The sequence below is a fragment of the Drosophila santomea genome, chromosome 2L (assembly GCF_016746245.2).
Source record: "Drosophila santomea strain STO CAGO 1482 chromosome 2L, Prin_Dsan_1.1, whole genome shotgun sequence".
Lineage (NCBI taxonomy): Eukaryota > Metazoa > Arthropoda > Insecta > Diptera > Drosophilidae > Drosophila > Drosophila santomea.
Window position 1 is genome coordinate 16433333 of NC_053016.2, and position 23568 is coordinate 16456900.

Genomic DNA, 23568 nt, shown 5'->3' on the forward strand with positions numbered 1-23568 from the left:
AATCAATAAGATCGTCAGTGTTCGCTCCGTTTTAAAATAAATGCATTTGTTTCTGGCGGCATAACGCGCTTTAAAATTTGAAAACGGATTGTCGCTTAAATACTATAAATATATGTATAGGCAAGGTAACCAAAAAAGGGGAAATAATAAAGCATATAGTTTGTATTTGGAAGCAGTTATAAAAAATATTATATTTCATTTAGTTTTGTTTATGTTTAGGCCATTAAAATAGTTCTTATACACGCAATCGAATTACATAATATGTATAGTGTATCATATTCATTGCGTTATCTTCGTTAGTTTCATTGAAATTGTTGTATAGCACACGCTAAAAATATATGTAGATTAGTTCTGTATATAATTGGCACTTAAATCATTTAAATACATAAAAATATAAAATATAGTACACAAAACATTTTTAAAATTATGCAAAGGTTAATTTGGATAAAAGTAAACCCTGATTACATCAATAAATAAATCACGTTCATTCTAAATTGCCAAATAAAAACAACACACACGCGGCATTGCACATAAATTAATGGTTCAGTACGATAAGTTGCAACCTTGTTTTCATCTATCCTTCTGTCTCCACCATCTCATCATCACTTAACGTTATCATCAACCTTACTATCTATCACGTGAAACTGTGGCAGGTTGGGTGAAGGACTAGGGGTCGATGTAAGGGAATGTTGAGCATATAACTAGAACACTTATAAATCAACGACATCCTCCTTGGTGTAGGGCGAGTCTCTAAAACCGCGTCTGGTCGCAATGCTTTGCTGCAGTTCTTCAACTAATGTCTCCTGTGGGGAAGCGAAAGAGTGATTCCATTAGACAGCTCGATTAAATAGGGGCCAAACAGGCAACCACAAACTAGATGGAGTTACAAGCAAAATGCGGCATACTAGCTAATAGACACAACTTAAGGATTATGCAACAAATGCAAATGCTAGACGCACAGGATGAAAGCCGTAATCAACGAAGAACGCCAAAAATTTGAACGGTGATGAATACAATTTATCGCAATGCAGCTCCGGCCTCGGAGATCAAACCTCGAATAGCGTAGAGATCTCCTTGCCGGCAATTCGCTTCACGCCACCACTTTCCGCGCAGCTACCAGACTTTGCGCCCAACTGTCCGTTGCGCATATTGAGGATCTCGTTGCTGATTAAATTGGCACAAGCCTTGGCATGTTGCTTCTCGTGGCTGTTGGAAGAGGTGCTGGTGGTGCTGTGCGCTGTGATGGTCTCGGTGCTGCCAGTGCTGCTCGAGCTCACGATCCTTGATCGTGTCTGGCTCTGGTTTAATACTGTCAACGATGTGTTGGTGGTCTTGGATGAGCTGACTGATACACTATTTGAGGTGGAGCCTGTGGAGGACGTGTTCGTGCGGGCACTCGAAGCGTTCAGCAAGGTTCTTGGCATAACGGGCGGCTTTAGGGGAAGTTCTTTACGGGTAACGAGTACAACAAATCAAAATATGAAAATAAATAAAATACAAAACAAAGAAAGTCAAAAGAGGTTGCATTACATTTACTAACAGAGGAGGTAAGTGCTGGGCAGGCATTTTCAAACTACTATTCGTGCGCATGCATAGTGAACAACTTACCCATTCTGTTGAGACCCGCTGCTAGTTCCCGCACAGACTTCTTTTCAAGGGCACCTCCTGAAAAAAGCCGAATTAAATTGATACATATATAAGAATTTCGAAATGACTTACCTGGTGTAATGCCCACAATGCTTCCACCGCCACTGGTAGATAAAGCTATTCCCGGCGTAATGCCTACAATTGAGCCACAGGTAGATCCAAAAGTCACAACCTCGACGTCATCTAAACGGAAAGAAACATGAATTGCTTAATCCTAAATCATTTCTAACTTAGTTACCCACCTTCTTCTACTTTTTCAGGCGTGGTCTTGCTGGATTCGGCATTCCCGTTGCCTGTAATAAGCTCTCCGCCTGCCTTTGGCTCGCTGCCAACAACTGACCATGGTCGCGGTTTCTGCAGAACTATGGGCGTTCGCAGGATGCCGTTGGCAGTCTTCACAATAACACTACCCTCGCCTGTGGCATGACTTTTAATCGAATCGCTGCTGGGCGAACGCGTTTTGTCCTCTCGAGCGGTTGCCTTAAGAAGATTACAACTGGGTATGGGCGTCTCGTCAGCGCCGCCTGCAGATCCCGAGCCGGGACCACCTTCTGTTCTCATCTTTACCAGCGGGGACTTACGACCCACCAGTGGCGAATATTTCTCTAGATTGTCCGTGGATCGGGAGCGGGTGGCCCATGACGCACCTTCAGTTTTATTTTGTAACAAAAGAACAATTTAAAGATGCTTATCACATCCGAAGGGAGTTTTTGACTTACTTTTGAGCAATGGCGACTGGCGCTCCAATTTAATAGGTCGGCGCTCCTCTAGAATGGGAGTGGTCTCCTCAGAGGTCATGTGTCCATTCCCATCGCGACTCATCGTAGGGCTGTCTACAAACGACAAGGAGCTGCATTCCTCCGACGTAGGTGAAACTAACGGAGTCAGGGTGGTGGGCGTAGCAGAACCGGGCCGGAAGAAGTGTTCCAAGCCTTCGCCGATTTCCCTGCTGCCCCCGGCACACTCAGTGGCGACCAGCGGTCGAGTGGGCGCACGCGTTTTGGCCCGCTTTGGCCGACCTTTGACCAGGTGTTGCAGCTGGAACGAGGCGCTGGGCAGCTCCGTGATGGAATCGCAACACTCATCCACTCCTCCGTCGTCCACAACGATGCTGTCGTTCATATTGGCCGCTCCCACCAAGGCGGCGGCACCTGCAGCTGCACGGGAAGACAACTGGGAGCTGGAGCGGTGCGAGGATGGTGACTCCAGGAGGTCGGGGAAGTGTCCCAGGCTGAGATTCTCCACCACGGACTGGGGACGTACCTTCTTGGCAAGACTGCGTCGCTTGGTGGGTAAATGTGGTGTGGCCTGTGGTAGATCAAACAGGATTAATATATGTGTGGTGTGGATGTATGTATAGTATGAGATGCTTATGATTTATTGAGTGTATTAAATAATGAAGATTGTTTTAGGTTTCTTGAGGGACTCTACAAGGACTACAAATAAAAACGATTAAAGAGATACGATAGATAGTCTACAGATACAAACTGTCTACAGAGGGATAGTAGAAAGGAATTCTTTATTGACTTCCCCAAGAACAGTGACCAAAACTACTAAAGAAGCCAAAAGAAATTCGGATTCTTTAAATTTTTGAAAATCATTGCCTTAGGGAAGAATTTATAGATTGATATATAGACTTAAGGACAAGACAAAAACTACTTACAAGGTTGAGATATTCCAATTTCTTTTTGTGTTTGTTTGGATTTTTAAATGTAGTTATGTAAATGAGTTGGAGACAAGGTTTAATTAAAGTAAGTTTAGAGAACGAGTACGATTACGATTACGAGTATTTGCGATTTTGTACAATTGGTTTTGGTTCGTTTTCGGTTTTGGTTGACAGTGATGGTGATGATGATGATCAGATCAGGGCAGGAAGACACGAGAAAAATAATGAGCATGAGCATTTGGTATACACATTTAAGAAATTTATTTATTGTGGGAAGTTTGTGATGCAAGTGTTGTTCTTTCAGTTTGCATGTGTCAACTACATCCAGCTAGTTGGGTATGGAATAAGTGTTCTGTTTTACACATGAATGTACTAAGCATATTATATATGTATGTATGTGGTAGCGTGTGATTGGATAATTGTGGAGCGTATGTATTTGAATAATATATATCTCTTCTTATAAGTCTTGGCACTCTACTGTTCGCATATACTCTTTAATATGTGATGTGGTTATGGACTAATTCATTTTAGCTGATTTCGGTAGCGTTTATTGCATCCACTTGGGTAGCGACAGATTTTCAACACTTACAGTGGGCGATTCCAAGCCCAGTTTGGGCAATATCGAGCCTCGTCCACCCGGTCGTATGATCAAACCATCCGCATCCTAGAAAAAAAGCGTACAGTATATTCGTTAGTGTCTGGGTCCACTCTAAATAGTTCTTTCATGCGGCTACTCCTTAAAGTGAAGAAAATATTTGTAATCGAATGCGCTGATAAGCAGAGCCAAAGCAGCAGCACCGGCGACCAAAATAACAACTGCCTCAATTTTGTGGGTCGAAGCGAAAGTGAACCCAGCCGATGGGCTTAGGACCATGACATCACATTTCTCATTAGCTGGGGCTGATAAGAGCCACCCACTCGATACGGTTGCTCGCAGTCCGTATCGAATTTAGCACTTACATGACTGGAGCGACTGCGCACGATATCCGGCGTCTGCGGTTCGTCCAGCAGCACCGATGGCGACTCCGCGATGCCCATGCCTCGGCGGTAGCGGGTCAGTGCTTCCAGCACCTCATCTGTAGCCCGATCTGAGATGGCGGCTGCCAAGGATTGTTCAATCTCACTGTGGGCAGAGCGGAAATAAACAAAATTTAAATCAATAGACAAGGGTTTGGAAAATCTACTTCTTATTAGAACAATCCGCCCTTTCTGGATCTGCGGCCAACTCCTCTAAAGGTTCCTCGTCGGGACACTCCTTATAAGCGGGACTGGCGCCAGAAGACTGGCTGCTCTGCCCACCGAAGCAGCAGCACAAAGTGCGCATCAGACTCATTTCTTCGCGACACTTTTTCCCAACATATGGAAGTAAACTAAAGAATTAAGCGCTGGTCTGATTTAATAAGCACAGATAAACCTATATATATTGGCGAAACCCGCAACCGAAGTGTTGGGCTCCGAAATCCCGACGACAGTGGAAATGCATTCAGCTGTTTCTGGCTTTTGGTCTGTTGTTTTTAATCTTATCTAAGTGGTAGCTCTCCCACTCATGTGTATATGGGAATACGTAAACAAACAGACATTTTTCTACTTTCGTTGGAGCGAAATGAGCGCGCAGAGAGTTCCACATAGATGTGGTTTTGGAAGTCTAGTATGCAAAAAAAAAAAAAACAGTATCATCTGTATGTTTTCAGTTTTGTGGCGATGTGCGAATTCTATTGCGAATAGCCAGAATTAACATGTTCACGTTTCCGAGAATATTACTCATTATACTTACATATTTATTTGTGTATCTCTATACTCTTATATTATTCTAACAATTCTACAGCAAAAAATTACATTTATTTCGCATATATCATTATCGAGGATTAACTATAAATATTAATAATCTAAATTTATTTACCTCCGTTAGCCGTATACATATGTATGTATATAATTTGTTTTTACATTTTCATAATCGCTATTTGCATTGAACTGGTCAAAAACTTGATTTCTCTCCTATTACTTTTTGTATAGTTTGTTAATAATGATAAGTACTGTTGTCACGCTCATTAAAAACAAAAAAATCGTTCTCCTGAATATTTTGCTCTTTAGTCTACACTCCCAATTTGTTAACTTGGTCGAAACTCACCCAACTTTGTTCATAATCTCACTGCCGGCGTTGTTGAGCAGACAGATCTGCAGGAATTCTTCGGGGACAACCAAACGCTCGGCAAGAGCCTTTCGAAGATCCTGAACTACAATCTGGTTGCCCAGAGTTTTGGGGCACTGCTCGATTCCAGTGCGCATCATCGTCTCCAGGGTCTCCTCCAGATAACTCTTAATCGTGTAGCTCAGTTCACTGGCCACTCGGGTCAGCTTCATTTCAATGGGATGACTGTCGTTGCGAACGGCCTCTTGCAGCTTTGGCATCAGTTGTTTGCAGTTTTCGGCGTCGGTAATCAGGCGCTGCACCGCCGAGGCGGATTCACTGCCTCCCTTAGCCAAGGAAATTGTGTCCTGAGTCTCGGCCACCAACTTATCAACCAACTGGTGTGTGGACGAGAGCATGAAGCCGTGCTGTAGCCGGAATCCTTGTCCGGTGGCCCGTTTTAATCCATTGCAGTTGCGCTGCAGCAGCTCCTGCATCTTACGCATTACCGCATCCGTCTTATCCGGGTGGCTTTTCAGATGCGGAGCTATATCGAAAATAGGAAAGGGAATAGTGCGCATGCTATGGTTGTGCTCTAATGCGTAAACGATATCCGCATAGCCCTGCAACGTCACTCCGTTCTTATCCATATATATGGTACGCAGCCGGTTGTTAATCTGCAAAGCTTTGGCCAGGAGTCGTGCGCCCACATCCCCCATAAAGTTGCCACTGATGTCCAGCTTCTGAAGGCTTTGGTTGCTGCCTAGAGCGTTGATAAAGTCGTGCAGGTCGTGCTTCAGTTTATTCTCCGATAGTATCAGCTCGACCAGCGGAAAGTCGTCCTTTTGGATGAGGTTCACCAGGGCGTCCATAACGGGCGGAATGTGCTTTGGCTTCATTCCCGTAAGGCTGCGGGTCAGGTGAAGTGTCCGAATCGAGGGGTTCTTGGAAATGGCTGTCAACACAGGCGCTAGCTCAGCATCAAGATCTAAAAAAAATTTAAGAAATTAAATTTTAAAGACAATGGTTATCGTCATTTCCGCTTACTATTATCGCTAATGTCTAGGCTTTGCAGAACTCGCACTCCATGGATGCAGGATTCAAGCACATGGGCACCTTGGGCGCCCAGCGTGTTAGTGCTGAGATCCAGATAAAGCCCGGCTGTAGACTCGTTGCAGGCCAGACCAAGCAGCAGGTTTTTCAGTGCCTCCATGGGTAGTTTGCATCCGGCGATATTGAGGTGCTTTAAACTGAAAGTGCTGGTGAAAAACTGCTTGAACGAGGGCGGGATTTCCTTGCCCTTCTTGGTGCTGAACGAGTTGTGCGACACGTTCAGATGGGCCAAATGCGTGGCGCAGCCGCGCAACAGAGCTCCAAACAACTACAAAGCATATAGACCAAAAATGAGTTCTGGGACCTGGAACTTCTATGGGCTTGGAATAGCTTACATTTTCCAGCGTGATGTCAGTCGAGGCCAGATCTAAGTGCTCCAGTACATTGGGTTGAGCCAGAAAATTGTGCAAATTCTGCAATAAATTAAATATTTTATTGACATTTAGAATGTTTCGCTTTCCCACTACTTACGGTTATATCATCTTTGAGACTATTACCACTTAGGTCTAGATACGTGAGCGAGTTGGAAATACTCTGATTGAGCGTGAGCGAGTGCGACATCTGGTTGACTCCCTTTGAAGTTAGTCCACAGTGGGCCAAGGCCAGTTTGCACAGGCCCTTGGATACCTTGGCTATTGGCCCAGCCAAATGAATGGCACCTAATTCAAAGAGAAACGATATATTATTAGATTCAGAGCAATATGTTGACCTCACAACGACTGTAGGATGAATGAAAAGCATGATTTTTGTTGCCAATTAAAATAATTACAGATTTGTTTGTCTATTAGATAAATTTGGTTCATATAGAGCAGAAGGCTTGAAGACCAGAATGAAGAATTGTTGTGGGTAAACCTGTGTGGCAATAGTCAATGACAATGTGAGAAATGGTCTCAAGAATCAATTTGGTGGCTTAACAATGGCCACACATGTCGCCAAAATAATTTGCAAACTTAGAGAAAACAACATGAACGTTAACAGCAATATAGCAATATAGCACAGTAACACAAAACCAATGCAATGTCTATGTTTTGTTTAGATGGCTGTGGTGCTTTGGTGTCTAATGGTGGCTGCAAACCTTGTACAATCTTTCCAAATAGGGCGCACAATGAACTTGCTCCTACACAAATCGCAAATGAAAATGGCAAACCGATAAACGACAATACATGGTAACGGCGGGGAAGAGAAACGATAGCAGAGAGGTAGACAAGAATTGGATTAATTGGATTACACGAAGCTGGTCTCGATTACAATTCGATGGCAGTTTGGGGGCAGCATTGTCACCGGGAACAGGGCAGTTGATTGGCATCCGGGGATTTGAATACGCACCTTTATCCTCAATTATATTGTGGCTTAGATCGATGGTGCGAATGGCGGGATTGCTATTCGTTATCACAGATATCGATAACTTGTTCAGGAAATCCCATCTGCAAGAAAGATCAACAAATTGTTAATCAAATTCTTATCAATTTATGCTACTAGCTAATACCACTCCCTACCTTAAGCCCAATGCCTCCAGGTGCAGCTCTTCCAGCCACATCGAACGCTTAAGGACGTGCAGGATGCGTTCCAGGGTCTCGTGGGACAATCGCATGTGGGCTGCCTTCAGGCCACGAAAGAACGTGTTGTATTCCAGAGCCGAAACGATGGCCATCAAGTCTCTGGAATCAATTACCAAGAAAATTAGACCTCAATTACCTAGGACAATTTTGTGCGACAACTTACTTTGGTTCCAGGTGGTCAAAGTCGCGCAAGTTGAGGACTCGCGTGTCGTGGGAAAGATAGATGGTGTCCACATCCCAAGCCACTTCCTCGCGATAGGGAACGCCATGGAAATCGCACATGCAGGCATACTGGGCACTGAATCCCCCACAGGGACCCACATTTCGGGGATCAGAGGGTCTGAATTCCTCGGAGAATATGGTCTCCCGCTCCGGTGGCTGTATATCAATCTGGAAGTGGGGGCACAAAAATACCAGTTCATTGACCTGATGGGAAATTCGGGGTAAAAAAGTTCTAGGAGGGCATTCAAAGGTCTCAAGAGTACGCCTTTGTTGTGCTGAAGTTGACCAACTTGAAGAACAATGCAAAGTTTCGGACTGCCTGCTTAACTCCTCGAAAACTGTGTTTCTCTGTGCTTCCTTCCTTTGCCATCTGCTTAAACTTAATCTCGCATTTAACGCTCTGCTTGAATGTGAGTTTTGATAGTCACACTTCCAGGCGTCAACTCGACGACGCCTGTGTCGCGTGCCCTGCGGCAATTATCCCAGCGATGTATCTTCAATTGTTGTAACTAGACGAATCACTAGATAAAAGTCGCTAAACAACAACATCTATGGGTGGGGCGTGCTACGGAATGGTGGTCGTGGGTGACTCGTGGGCGAATCTCAGGCGATTTGCATAAACATACCGGGCATAATTTACGACGAACTGGGACCATGAGCATGAGCATTACAAATGCATTGAATTAATAACCCCATCTTGTGCAAGTGACGACGCTTATGCACTTATGGCCTAATTGGGCAGTGGGCGGGGGTGGCATGCTGACACAGTGGGTGCCATACCACATACATGCATGTACCCTCGATAGATACACACAATATTTAATTAAACATTAATTAAATCCAGACGTGAGTCAGAAGCGGTCGGTACTGAACTGGCCAACCACACAGAGTGAGTTTAAGAGATGGGTACACACTTTTTATGGATACATACAGTTGTAACAAGAATTTTGGCAAAAGTGGATAACTGAATTGATTACAGTTTATCAACGGAACCATATTAACAGTAATCTCCAAAGAGTCCTGGTTGCTTTCTAATAAACAAGTCCTTTAATATTGTTATTACTTACCTTCCGGATGATGTACTTTAAAGGAACTGTTGGGAATATCTGCTTGATGGCCGAGGCTAGATCGGTTAGAATGACATCAGCGTTCTGCAGAATGAACACAATAACACAATAAAACATAGATAATTACATAGAGAACACTGCGCATAATGACCAGTAAGCTGTTTTGCCTTACCGAGCTGAAATTGCCCGCATCGCCGGTGGTAACGAACGAGTATGGCCGATCGTTGGTCACAATGGAGAAGTGGGTGGACTTCTTGCTCTCGACCCCCACAATGTCCAGGTAGTGGAAATGGCATTCGATCTGTTTGGGGATATGAATTCATATTGAAGTTATGATAGTAGAGAATAGATAGCTAACTCACTTTGGTGGGCACTTTGGCACTGAGCAAATAGACCCTCACGGGAGTAAAGACCTGCGAATAGAAAGGAGTTGCAAAACACGGGTGAAAAGTGTTGTAATTGGCAAAGAAAACACACAACAGACATGCGTGCTAACATGTCTGGCTGATAATGCACGGCATCGTTGCAGATGGAGACCATTCCTCATGCATTCAGTAGTGGAGGCATTCACGAGAACCATAGACTCAAAACTCAATTTGGACGGCCTTTGTCTAGCGAGCATTGATTGAGAAAAGTTCGCTGCTTTTAATGGCAAAAGCGACGCAAAGTGCGTCGGGTAATTCGTTTAGCTCTTCAAATGCAGAAGCCCAGAGCTCTAGGAGTCGGAGTTAATGGAGAAGAGTTGGCCCCATCGACTTTGGTAATTGGACACTTTGTCTCTGCCACCTTGTAAGCCGCTTCCACAAATCAATTTTCCAGCTGTGTGCGCTCTCCAAGCGGCCGTACAAGTGGCCAGCAATAAAATTAGCATAGACCGGCCTACAGGGAATGCCCAGGTGGAAGAAAATTCGTGCCCCTGCGCCGCTAAGTATGCTATAGAATATCAATTACTGTTCTGGGTCATATTATCATCACGTGCCTACGGGCAGCTACAAATCGGATACCCTATCGCAATTTTCCAGAGGATTAACTAAGTGAGCAGCTTTACAAAACGATTAGACTTTGTATGTACTAAGTGTTTTCATGTTTATACATTTTCCATTACTTTATGGTAGATGCAAACATAAAGAAAAAAAGAATCTCAGGGTTATACTAGATACAAACAACTTTAAGCTTAATTTTAAAAGTTGAAAATTAAAAGTTTTAAACAAACACTTTATAACAGTTTAGGATGAAAACTTTGACACTCAAATATTACAATTCATGAAACGTTTTTCTGTTTAAGATGATTAGAAAATATGAAAGGCACAATAGTTATTTTTCGTTTACCTTCAAACCACATTTAAATACTTTAGTTACATATATATGTTCTCACTACAACAACATAAATATAGTTATATGAGTCTACTATAATTGCCTCAAAACCTTTCTTGAAAGTGCAACCTTACACACAATTGTACATAATTCGCGGACTAAATCTGCAGATATTCATTACATTGATGGCACTTCAGGCGAAACGGTAGTTTCCTTCGAATTTGAGGCAATTAGGCTGGGGGATGCAATCTGCTAGCACTTATTGGACCGCTGGCTGTCCGCAGATGCGGCATTTTGAATCTGTGCCGCTGACAGACGGCGTCGGCTGGCCGTCGTCGGATCTGGAGGCCAAAAGATCTGAAGTAGCTGGCCTGGCAGAAGGCCGATAGCCAGGCCAATTAGGCAGCTAGCCAAGGAGGCGCTTTACTTACCAGAACACGATTCTCCGTCTTATCGCCTTTCGTCTCCAATTTGACCATATACTTGACGAGTATCTTTGTGTGGCGACCCAGAATAGACTTGACGCTTTCTGCAAAGAGATAATGGAGGGGAGGAGCTTGAGAATCGGAATAAGAACGAAGATCGCTTGGACACCAAGCGGAAATGCAATTAAGAGACCCAGTGGCAGTTTCGTTTGCCGATTAATTAGTCACATCCGAGGCCAACTCAAGTCGCTCTCGTAACTGCGAATTGCGATAAAAAAAACGATGAAAACTGCTCAAAAACAAGGAAATTTCAACTGGCATTACTCATTAAATCCAATGGCATATGGTATGTGTAAAATGTCTAAGTTTTATGTTACTCATTTGAAAAATTTCTCTTGAGTATAATAAACTATGTAATTACAAATACAAAGACCATTGTCCTTTCACCTCTTTTTAGTTTCAGTTTAATATTTATAAATAAAAATATATAAATATATAAATTATAGCTACATTTCTTCCTGTGCACAATTGCATACATTATACAGATATCTGTATGGATGAATGACATTATTATATACCCAAGTTTGGGGCTTTGTTGTGCATGCCAAACCCGAGTATTATATCACTAGCAGCCAGTAAAACGAATTGATTCAAACGTATTCAAACGAAGCACGTAGACATAGCAATTTTCAGGCGATAACACCCTTGAAGCCTCCTCCTCCTAACCTCCCACCCAATTCCCTGATTCCCCGATTCCCCGATTCCCCGGTTCCCCCGTTCATAGCGACAGCTACTTAGCATATAACCCAACAACAAGGTATACTCTCTTTTCTTTGTGCACACGCCAGCGATGACGAATTATTTAGAGGGAGATATGTGAGTGTATGGGAATGTGAAGGAGGAGGAGAAGAAGGAGGTGGGCCGAGGAAGCGTCTACTGGGGGTGACCATATTATGTCATGCCAGGGCATGCCAGATTCCCAAGCACCTCCGCCATAAAGCCGGCAGTTATTACTCCCCGTCTGGGCACGCCACCGTAAAGGAATGGGAAAGGACCAGGAGCAGCCGAAATGACAGGCATGTGCCAGAGGGGAATCGGAATAGAGATGTCGAAAATTAATGCATACCTGCCACGCCCAACGCTCACAAACTCCCCAAAACTAAGGAGTAATGCTTTTACCTTAGGAGAGGTTATATTACCTATGGGCAACATAGTTTTATCTTTCCTACAGGTCTGTGGTTAATTTACAACAAAGTGACTACAAGCAGCTGTATTAGCAAGCGGAATATAATTACTGAATCGCATTAATAATATATCCTTCAAAGATCATATAAGGATCAAGAACTAACAAGAGCATGTCGAAAACCATTTATGTACTTTCAAGGCATACGAGTATATAAAGAAATGAATCAGAACGAGAAATTTCTCCAGTAATTACCGAAATGCCTCGAGGGCGAAAAGATAGACGGAGAAATACGCCCGTTAGCTTAGCAAGGGATTTGCATAAAGTGGGCCATAAACAGAGCTGCGGGGCTCCCACGATCCTGACCACACTCAAGCGGCGGAAACTCAGAGTGGGGCCAAAATAAATAAAGTGACAGTTTGTCTTTATGGCCGCCCATCACAACAGACAGCGGGGCTGGAGGAGTGGGTGTGGGTGTGGGTGCCTATGATAATGAGTGCCAATTGCGCGTTATGACCGAAATAGATGGTTAAGACGGTTCGGCACGCACCATACACTCACACACGCACACTAGGCACACTAAGTGTGTGATACAAATCAAACAAATCAGCTCACTGATTCTCTCTTAATTATGGGGCTCAAGCGCGTCGAATGCCAATGAACTTGGACAGAGAAAACGCCACCAGAGATGACTGTGTCCATATCATGTGGAATAGAAAGAGCTCGCAGTTAGGTTGCGCACCCAAACGAAAATTACCGAAGTTTCTTCGGGGTGTCGTCTGTATTTGCTTTGTTATCTAATGACTGAGTCAGCTGCATAAACCCCCAATCAAAATTTGCTTCCTGAAGAAAAACCACAATCCACACACAAATGCGGCAGAAGTATTTTTTAAGGAACCAATGAATTCAAGGTTTCCTCAAAGTAGTTAGGCGCTCTTACATTGCTCATTTCTATTATAAATATGAATTAGGATACATTTATTTTATATAGAAAGAAAGATAGAAAGAATTTTAAAAATATTCTTTAGTTGTTTCCAACAACAAATTTCCACAATTTTTGGAGAAATTACTTAGTTATTAACATTTCTACTTCCGATTGATATGTCAAAATCGGTCATAGTTTCGGAACTGATTTCGAAGCGTAATAAATGGCTGAAAGAGCCAACATTGGACGCCAAAGAGTTCGTGGATGTTTATCTGGGATATGAGTATGAAAAACACTTGAACATGGCTCTCTGCTTGGTATTTGTCTTTGGCCTCACATTTTGTCTGCCATTTGAGTGCTGCATTGGATTGCAACTTCTGGGCCATGATTAGCTGTCTGCCCCGGACATTGCCAGTCCGTTTCTGTCGCGACTCCATTTCCTACTGAAGGAAATGGGATTTTAATTGGCCCTTGTGGTTATTTCACTCAGTTGGCAGGTTGAATAGCCTTATTGCATCTCAAAACGAAAATAAATTTTAGGGAAAGTTTCTAATTGATACATTTGGTGAACAGGAACCTATGCAGTTCACGAGTTTCTTAACTTGAATATTCCTATGATTTAATCTACATATGACCTAAACTATTTAAAGGCTCACATGTACGTTTTAATACATCAACTAACTTGCAAAAATTTTAAAGTGATTTATACTGTAATTCATTAAAAGAGTAATTTATCTATATCGCTTTTCAACGATTAATTCAAAGGTATTTTAAAATAGTCAAAATAAAAACTCTAGACTGAAAAATTATTGGTTGAATAACCTATATTTAGCTCCTTAATTCTTAATCAACTTTCTTCGACTTGGTCCGTTTATAGGCTACCCTGGAGTTCAAGGAACTGATTCTCAAAAGTTTGTCAAAAGTTTGCCCTCGGCTGGGAAACCTGCAGGCGGCATGGGGAGCCATCGACGGCAATCTAAGCTGGCATAAAAGCCAACGAGTGTGACCCAATTCGGCGCATTTTCCACTTTTTCCACATTTTGCAGCTGCACAGCTCAGCACAATGCCAGAGATTACACGAGTTCAAAATACTCCACTGCCAGATACAATGTGTATCTGTATCTGTATCTGAGACCGTAAATGTATCTGCATTTGTATCTGCGAGTGTAGGTGCATGTGTCATCTGTTGTCATCTGTTCACAGCGCCTTTTCGTTTAACACCGTGTTTGTAGTTGGTGTTTTTTCAATCTGTAGTCCGCATTGTGTGGAGCAAAGTGTACGCTTTCCATACGCTGCAGGTTCTAATGGACGTCATCGTTGCCTGTGCAAATACAAAGGCTGTCAAAACTAGTCGACAAACAAATAAATAGGAGCACCGAAGTGGACAGGGAGCCATTTCCCAGTTTGACAGCAATTGACCAGGAGGCAGTGGATTCAGGGGGGTATTTATGACAGTGAGGAAGGCGCTTCTACACTTAGAAATTCAGGAAGAACTTGTCCAACAATAATCGCAACGGGAAACTACAAGATTGAGATACAGATACACACAGCATCACAGATAATCCAGCTATATGAATAAGTTAGGTTTTCTATTCATGTCATGTCTGTTTTGCCTAAGTTATATTTATTGAAATTACAATTCTTATAATATTAAACAATTTCGTATAACTAGGCAAATGCTAGGCTTTAAGATAGATTCCTTACGTTTTTGTTGTATGAATAAGAAGTCTAATAGTGTTCAAAAACGTTCAGTGAACGACAATTGGGTTGCAATTACGGAAAATGTGAGTTTGGGAAGTCAGTCTGCAATAACCCAAAATACAAGTACGACCGAAAAATCCAGCAACAGCCACGCTTTATGCCATTTTATTCGAAGAAGATACCAAACAATGGCAAGGCCTCTGTCTCGTTTGGCGTCTCTGCCGGCACAAAAGAAAGTTAAACGAGGATGGTTATTTTCGTTTTCTTGGCTCAAAAGTTGCGATTACTTTACGTTATGTTAATTATATTTGCACAATGGAGCGGACAGTCACAAAAAGGTAGAAAGGCAGATGAGACGATGGGCAGTGGCTGCATTTATTCAGCGATAACAGAAATGCAAATTACAAACTTTGGCAGCTGCTTCGAGATTCCAGCCCGAAATTCAGGCCACTTCCCATGGAAATGCTGCTGCATTCAAACTGTATTGAAGCCCGTGCGTAGAAGTAAACAAATAAATGGGCCTCAATTTATTGCCTGTGTGTCACAGTTGTTGATCTATTTGCTGTTAACAAGTGGCGACGACCAATTGTGGGCGTGGCATGTGGCGGGTTTAATTCGCTTGACCTCAAAACGCAATTTATTGTGCGAAATTTTAGTTTTTCGTTCGAGCAATAGAAAGCGACAGGTTCAGGTTCTCCTACGACTCGAGAGCTCTCTTTTTCTCTCTCTCTCTGTCTCTGTCTCTCTTTCTCTAACAGGCCATTCCCCTGTCGCTTTGCCCGAAAAAGAAGTGGGCCAAAAGCAACTATCCGAAAGACAGTGGCGAGGGGGGGCGCGGGGGCTTAAAGCCAGGTCAGGGATGCGAGCGGCGTCATTAACGTCACTTCTTGGGTGACACAATTTCGCCAAACACCAGAGATGCAGAACGAGAACGAGAGGGGTAGACACCTGGCTGGCGAGAGAGGGAGAGAGAGAGAGGGGAGATATTCGCATTTGTCTATTGGAAAATGGAGCACATGAGCGTGTTTCGGCTTTTCGGCTTTTGTGGATGCCGCGTGCGTTCTTTCTTTCTTTTTTATTATCATTTTCTGTGGCACTTCGAGATGTGGCCAAACTAGTTGCCAAATCACGCGAAAAACGTCTATGCGCCACTAATGAGCAGCGAGGATACCATAAATATGTGGAACGGAGCACTGGTATCGGTAAAATGGAGCAGCTCGAAAAGCGAGAGTAAAACGGTGGCGGAGAACATTAATAGGTCACTGGAAATAGAAACAGAAGCTGCTGGAGCTGGAGAGGATAAAGTATAAAGTAGTATGTATGTATATATACAGCGATTAAGTATGCGCGCTAATTGTGAGCAATTTGCCACTTAGTTGGATGGCAAATGGCCAGCAGTTAATTGCTGGCATAAATTATCGACCGGCGTATTGATATCCACGGGATATGCTCTCCATAACTAGGTCATCCAGAGGTCAGCGATGGAAGACCTGCCAATTGGGACATTCCCATTCAAGAGCTTTTGTTTCGAGCGTTTGCTTTAAATATACATATCATTTGAATAGCTTTGCATTTTGAACTTTGGTCTGGGAATTTTCTCACACACATCTCGGAGGGGCAATCAATTTTATTGCGTCCACTTGGGGAAGGTCAAACGATTTGAGACCGCTTTTGCCATTTTTCAGCCACAAGCAACAGAGCTTTGTGGGCCCTACTTTAAATTCAGGTTACTGGAAGGATGCTTCAGGGTTATGTAAGGTTAAAAATGGATTTAATAAGTGTGAACATCTATTTATAGTTTACTATTTATGTTCTTCTGCTGGTTAATAGCTCTATACATTTATTCATTTCCATTTAATGGAAATATTATTTTTATTGCAATATTCCACCCTACCATTCAATGGGCAACCGCTCCTCCAACTCATTAAATTATTTTTATTTACGCTTTCAGTGGATCACGAGAACGGCTCACAAAGCACACTCATTTCATTTGTTTATTTGCCCCATTGCATATACATTGCGTATGTACTTATGTTCATACTCGAATGTGGGATTGCAAAACAACGATTGGAGTCTCGGGGGCTTTACAATGTGCGCGCTGGGGGAATTGTCTTCTGGATGAGTAAATGCAGCCGAACCGCTCGAGATAAGCCTTTGAAGGCAGGCCAAACAAATGCGTAAACAAACAAAGAGAGTTCGCCGCAACAGGCAGAACCAAAACAACAACAGCCACCCAAGCCATCAATAAACTTTCAACAAGTCAATTTCCGTCGAGTAAGGTGCGGTCAGAGGTGTGGGCCCGCAGGAGAGGGGTTAGTACCAACCTTATGAAGTGCAAAATGGCCTGAGCAATCACACCTGGCCGAAAGCCAAACCAAACGGAACTAGAGATCGATCACCGGCGCACATCGATGTCGCGGTTTCGAAAGAGAACAAAATTAGTCACAGACATAGAAAACAAAAAACATATGATACATGTACACATTGATAACAGATAGTTATACCCGTAATCGTAGAGTACAAGGGTATACTAGATTCCTTGAAATGTATGTAACAGGCAGTAGGAAGCGTTTCCGGCCATATAAAGAACATATATGCCTGATCAGAATCAATAGCTGAATATCAATGTTTTGATATTTTTTCACATTTTTGTTAGTCTTGTCAATTTTTTCTTGATTTACCAAAAATCTTTATCCTCTCCCACTCTAACGACTACAAACCGCAAAAAACTGATAGTGTTGAAATTTCTCCTTCGCCCTTCTACTAGCTGAGTAACGGGTATCAGATAGTCGGGGAACTTGACTATAGCATTCTATCTTGTTTAATAATCAGTTTAGCTGAAGTATTTTACAGCATTTATTCGTCACCCACTTACGAATACATTCTGTGAATATCTGTTTATACATCCCCATTTCTACGCTGCATCCTGGATCCTTTAAAAATAAAAGTACATATATAATATGCAAACATTTAGTTTCATAAATAGAAGGGCTTATTTCTGAAACAAAAGAAGTACACAGAATTTGTGGAAAATAAAGTCAGAATCGCTTAAATGGAATCTCTGATTGCGAGTGAGCATTTGGGGAGTGGTGCTGATATGTAAAATGTGCAATGACTCACACGGTAAACAAATGAAGCTACAGCACTAGCACTACCACCCATTCCATGCGTCCATTTCGAGGTGATCTTCTATTGCTCACCTTTGTCGCGATTCTGCTTGACCACGTCCCGTATCTGCAGCTCGATGATGCGGCGCAGGTACTGGTCGATGTGAGTCATCATCTCCATGGTGCGCATTTCACCCATTTCAGCACTAACGGTGCTCAATAATACGAACAATGGTAATTGCACCTATGGGGCTACGATGCGATGATATGTGGCTTCAAATCGGAAGGCAGGCGGCGCGATTTTAGCGGATTTGCAAGGCCAATTAGCCTTGGTAGTGCGCTGCCAACTTGCAAAGGCAGGCTAGGCACCGAGCGCGGCGATTTCAGCACTGAGCGATGATAACCACGATCGGTCTTATCGGGCAACTTTGCACTTATCAGTAGCGGGAGAGTGGAGGAATTTGAGCGAACGGAGGGTAAACTTATGATAGCTTACAGGGTGATAGAGTACTGCTGTAAACTTCGAATGTGTTTCCTAGAATTAAAGCCATTCTTAGACCCGTTAATCTAAAAGGACTTAGTGGATTCGTTGAATAATATGTAACAGATAGAAGGAAGCGATTCTGACCTTTTTAAGTATATTAAGGGGGGGGTAGGGTTTTAAAGGGAGAAAAAAACAGGTTTTTACAGATTTTTTTTTGGGCGTACGGTAAAAGTAAATTTATTTCTGATTATTGTACATTAAAGTAGTATTTGAACTATATTCTGTGAATATTGGTTGAAAATATTGAAATTGACGAATGGCAGCAATTCTTCGCAGGCGCCTCAGAAAAATACATTTTGCGTGCACGTCATACCTCAGCACTGGATAATCTGATATGAAATACCCAAAGTTTTTCCATCAATTTTTATGTCCCTCTAGGTATCCCTGTCGAGTTTTTCCATTTATTATAATTTTTGAACTTTTTACAAAACTTGAAAGTGAAAATACCGATTTTTGGCCAAAGTTCATGACTATTGTTGTTAATAATAAAAAATTAAAATCAAAAACGAAAAAATCTCGACAGCGTTACCTCATAAATTATGTAAGGAAATACTGTAAAAAATTTGAGAACGATCGGTTGAATAGATTTTGAGATACAGAGTGCACCGACTCAAAAAACATCGATTTGAGAAAAACGTGTTTAAAGTTTTTGTTGCTGTCTTCCCCGCTGAGGGATTACTCAGGTAGTCGTTCGAGACCCGCCTACTTCCAAAGCTATATCTTTGTGAGTTTTGCTCCGATTGACTTCCTATTTACAGACAACAATCTTGAGTTACTATACTTTCATAATATGCAATTAAAAAAAATCACTTTTTTTGAACCCTCAAAACCCTACCCCCCCCTTAAAATAGCCATGTCCGTTCGTCTGTCCGTATAAATAACTTGAACCCAACAAGTTTATAGAGACCATTCTTTTTTTGTTCAAATATTTTTTAAAATTTTTGTATCATTTTGTATCAAAGCCGATTTTGCTCTTTTTCGCCTTCATGAGAGAGGAACACACACTTGGTGACTTATTTATAAGAAACACTGCTGCCGACAGGTGTCCAAACATTAAAATTAAATTAAATAAACAAGAAAGGAGCCTGGAGAAAAAAAGGTAGGGGAGATCACAACAACAGAACCCGGACCAAATTGCATAAATCAGACAGCCGATCGCGCCCATTATATAATGCCCAAATCGGATTCGGGTGCAGCCGCCGCATTGAACCGGAATGAATTTTATTTTGGACCGGCAACTGGAACCGCAGTAGCGGCAGTAGCGGCAGCCAGCGCTAAGATCATAAATAAAATTGTCAATGCTCCATTTGGAGTGAGTGCTCCAGATTCCGGCGGATTCCCCTGCTGTTGCAGCTGCCGTGGAAATTAAAGTATTTTATAAATGATGGGCAGTGAGGCGATGGCGCAACACCCCGCCCACTTAATCAGAGTACGTTAATTGGCAGACGGGAAGCAAGCGCCGTGCCGACGTGGAAATAGGATAAAACAACAAGTCGGAGATGGATGGCCTTGTTAGGTGTAGCATACAGACAGGCAACACAAACAAGTCAGGCAGTGAGCAAACAAACAGCGAAGGTGTCAACGCCCACGACTGAGCACAGGACTCGCGAACGGAATACTTGGAGCCTGATGCTCCGAGCAGCAAGAGGACTGGGGAAAGGCTGCTGTCAATGCACTCAAATTAAATTACTTAGCCCGGCGACGAGTTGGGTCCAAATTCCTAGGGACCGGCACAGTGGTTTGGCCAAGTTAGGATAGTGTTGCGTGCAAACAGGGTTAGTTGCATCAACGAAATCAGTGCCACTGCCCACAAAAGCTAACCATTTAAGTGCACTATTTGATTATAAACATGACACACCTTGTTTCTGTACGTTACTTGATTTTGTTATTGTTTTTTGAGGAGTAATTTTATAAATCGAATGGATCTAATTCTTATTACCTCTTAAGTTCATTGAACAGTATATTTTGCTTGAAACTTTAGACATTTTTCACTGGAAAAACGATCGCTTTGAGCCTTGTTTATTCTAAACCCTGGAAGAAAACATTTTTTTAATGGGCCAAACAATTTTTTAAAGGCTTCTTTTATTTTGGCGAATTGTGTGTTTAACAAAGGCTCTAGTATCAGAGTCAAGTGAATGAACTTAGCTCAAAGAAACTGCGTAGAACTGGGTGGTTGAAGTTATGGAATTTCAAAAACTATTTTCCAAAATAAAACTTTTTTCAAAAATCTGAAGGGTGGGCAAACGATTATGAAATTCCGATTTTCGAAATTCCATATCTTTAAAACTGGACTTGAGCAAAAAACACTAATTGGTGGGCAAACGATTCCAGTTTTCAAATTTCAAAAATGTGATTTTACTGAACCCAGCTTCTTTGAGCTGTACGAATATCTACAATCAGCTCGAATCGAAGTAAGTGGGGCATAGCTCTTTCCGGGTTTCCCTCTGAATTCGAAACCAATGTGGATGTGGATGTGCTTCACGGATGACCGCGCTTAGAGCAGACACCTGTCATGGGGCATTACGCGGTCTGCATGCCGCCGCCGAGTGATTCGGCTTTTGTCAGATCGGTTTTCACGCCCCCGGAGATGCCAACGGGCCAGCAGTGAGCGAGTTCCGTAGGAACCAGAACTAAAATGGTAACCATGTGGCTTGTTTGTGGAACCATATTGCTCATTAGCTGCAATTGAACAATGAGTTTGTTTATTTTTAAGGCTTAACCATTCAATGATATCAATATATCGCGCTTTGAATGTCATTTATATGGTAACTCTCGCTGACTGTTATTTATCGAGTGTATATATACAAATATGTATGTATATATTTACACATGTATGTAGTGCTTCTTATTTTCATAATTGTTTATCGCTCGCGGTCTGATGGGATTTACACTTTCTGACTTTGCGTTGCTTTTCAGCGTAATTAACTATCACGGAATCTAACTTCGAACTTTCTAGCATGAGCCCCTAAAAATGAATTTGGAAAATGAACTATATATTTATTTATTATTTAGTAGCTTTTGAAGCAAAATGTATATGTATACATATATATTAAAAAAAATATAAATAACTATCTTTTTGGTATTCCAAACAACTCACGAATTATTATACCCATTAAAGCGGTTCCGACCATATAAAGTATATATGGGCAATTCCATGCTGTCGCACGGGACATTTGTACGCTTTTAAAGGAGAAAAAATACACAATTGAAGCATTTTAAATTTGGCGAGTAGGTTTAAATTATTACTCTTCCATAGCTCTATTATTGGTGAAAAAGTTGAGTTCGGCCAACTTTTCATTTGCAAAATAATTGCAAAAAATTACCGTTGTCGCACGGGACAAAAAATGGAAGAAGTGGTTGACCTTCGCGTGGAATTGCCAATATATTCTTGATCAGGATCAAGTGTGCCTGTCCGTCCGTCCGTATGGAAGTAGAGATCTCAGAAAATGTAAAAGCTAGAACAAGTTGAGATTCAGCATGCAGACTCCAGAGACATAGATATTCCAGAAAATGTTGAAATTTCTCTTTCGCACTTCCATTAGCTGAGTAACGGGTATCAGATAGTCGGGGAACTCGACTATACCGTTCTCTCTTGTTTTCAAATTTTAATGTTAAAAATGTTCCTTCAGTCAAGGAGTCAGTGCTTCCATAACTGTGAATGGGTGGGAATTTCCCGGGGGGTTGGTGGGTGGCAATGTCGCACTGTTTGTGGGCATGTAGTGGGTGTGGAATGTGTGTGTGCGGATGTCTGTTGTTGGGGGTGTCACATCTTAGAAAAAGGAAGCCGGCGGCCCAAACAGAAGAGTGAAGAGCGAAAACAAAACTCCGACGCTACGGAGGGGATGCATCTGCATTTGTTTTTGTTCATGCGTTTTCCAAAACAAAGAACGGTGATAGGGGGTGGGGCGGCGTATGGCAGATGATGGAGAAGGGGCGGTCGAAGAGAGCAGGGAGTAAGGGGAGAGAGAGCGAGAGCATTACTCACCATTGAGGTCCTTGGTTAATTGCGAGCGCGTCGACATTTTGTCTTCCGAAATGCGAAATTCTGCGGCGAAAGTTGGGCGAAAATGAAGTCAAACAGGAATGACCAGGAAAAAAGGGCCAACGAAATTGGCTCAAAGCGGCTGATTTCACTGTTGTTGCTGCTGCTGTTGGTGTGTTGGTGGTGGTTCGATTTCAATCCTGACACGCCTTGCAGCCCGAAACTGGATTTTTGAGCTGCTCCCTCATTAACAACCGCGAATCGAACATTGCGCCTTTTTGCCCATCTTTTCGTGTTAACTACTTAAATTTATTTTTTGGCCAACTTGTTTTTATAGCCAATTCACATTATTTGCACACACATTCAGGATTTTCGCGTCGGTTTTTCACGCGTTTCCACCCTCTTCGTGGGGTCGGAAAACGGAAAATTCACTGAGTCGCCGCCGCACAGACAACAGTTTATTTCCACTGACACTTGGGCTTAAATTCTGTTGTTTTAATCGTTAGTTTAGCACTTTAACACCGAGTTCCCCGGAATATTTGTGTATATTCGCTTTTTTTTCACTTCGTCTTCGGCATTTCGATGTTTCCTTTTTGGAGCTAAAATTGCAATTTTCAGAGAAATACTGATCGGACCGGCGCCTTTAATTTATAACTAACTAAACCCGGCAAGTAAAGTTAGTCTGCGAAAATGGCTAACAAATTAATAAATACACGATCCGCAAATACACCAGTTTCAGTTTCAGTTTCGACTCAGTGTGACCAGAGAGGTGCCCATATTTCTGGCCTATTGTGGAGTTTACAGCAACCGTTTTTGACATTCGCAGTTAACAGTAATGTGTGCCCCGCGCTCTGCTACTTTGTAGCTAAAGTTCACAACAGTAAGGAACCAACAAATAGGTATTGATGGTGGCCATTTTTGAATCGCATTTTGTGATGCAATAAGTGGGCAATTGGTGTACAATGGTAGCAGAATATTTTTGTAC

At 42.4% G+C, this 23568-nt stretch overlaps 1 protein-coding gene across 11 annotated transcripts; it reads right to left on the bottom strand.

Moving 5' to 3' along the window:
- Nucleotides 1-661: 661 nt before the first annotated feature.
- On the bottom strand, nt 662-23353 carry LOC120458749 (F-actin-uncapping protein LRRC16A). Of its 11 annotated transcripts, none has more exons than XR_005617223.2 (22): nt 18151-18404; nt 11148-11245; nt 9765-9815; nt 9575-9703; nt 9403-9486; nt 8277-8503; nt 8051-8212; nt 7881-7978; nt 7630-7671; nt 7026-7213; nt 6890-6967; nt 6489-6822; nt 5442-6429; nt 4274-4436; nt 3903-3977; nt 3311-3331; nt 2367-2955; nt 1890-2294; nt 1720-1830; nt 1609-1665; nt 960-1447; nt 662-803 (listed from the first exon to the last, which is right to left on the bottom strand). XR_005617223.2 is itself a non-coding variant. In XM_039646515.2 (22 exons), the coding sequence occupies exons 1-22, from the start codon at nt 22621-22623 to the stop codon at nt 711-713; spliced, it is 4425 nt and encodes a 1474-aa protein (XP_039502449.1). In that variant the 5' UTR covers nt 22624-23353; the 3' UTR covers nt 662-710. The 11 variants fall into 11 exon arrangements, 10 of the variants coding, with proteins under 10 accessions (XP_039502449.1, XP_039502450.1, XP_039502445.1 ...); XM_039646515.2 differs by lacking the exon at nt 18151-18404 and adding an exon at nt 22587-23353 and having other exon boundaries at nt 1053-1447; XM_039646516.2 differs by having other exon boundaries at nt 1015-1447.
- Nucleotides 23354-23568: the final 215 nt, after the last annotated feature.

Coding starts and splice junctions, on each gene's coding strand:
- LOC120458749 (XM_039646511.2), bottom strand. CDS start 18,256: ATGGGTGAAATGCGCACCATGGAGATGATGACTCACATCGACCAGTAC. Junction 8,213..8,276: donor TTTGACCACCTGGAACCAAA/GTAAGTTGTCGC, acceptor AATTGATTCCAG/AGACTTGATGGCCATCGTTT. Junction 7,214..7,629: donor ATTTGGAAAGATTGTACAAG/GTTTGCAGCCAC, acceptor TCTTTGAATTAG/GTGCCATTCATTTGGCTGGG.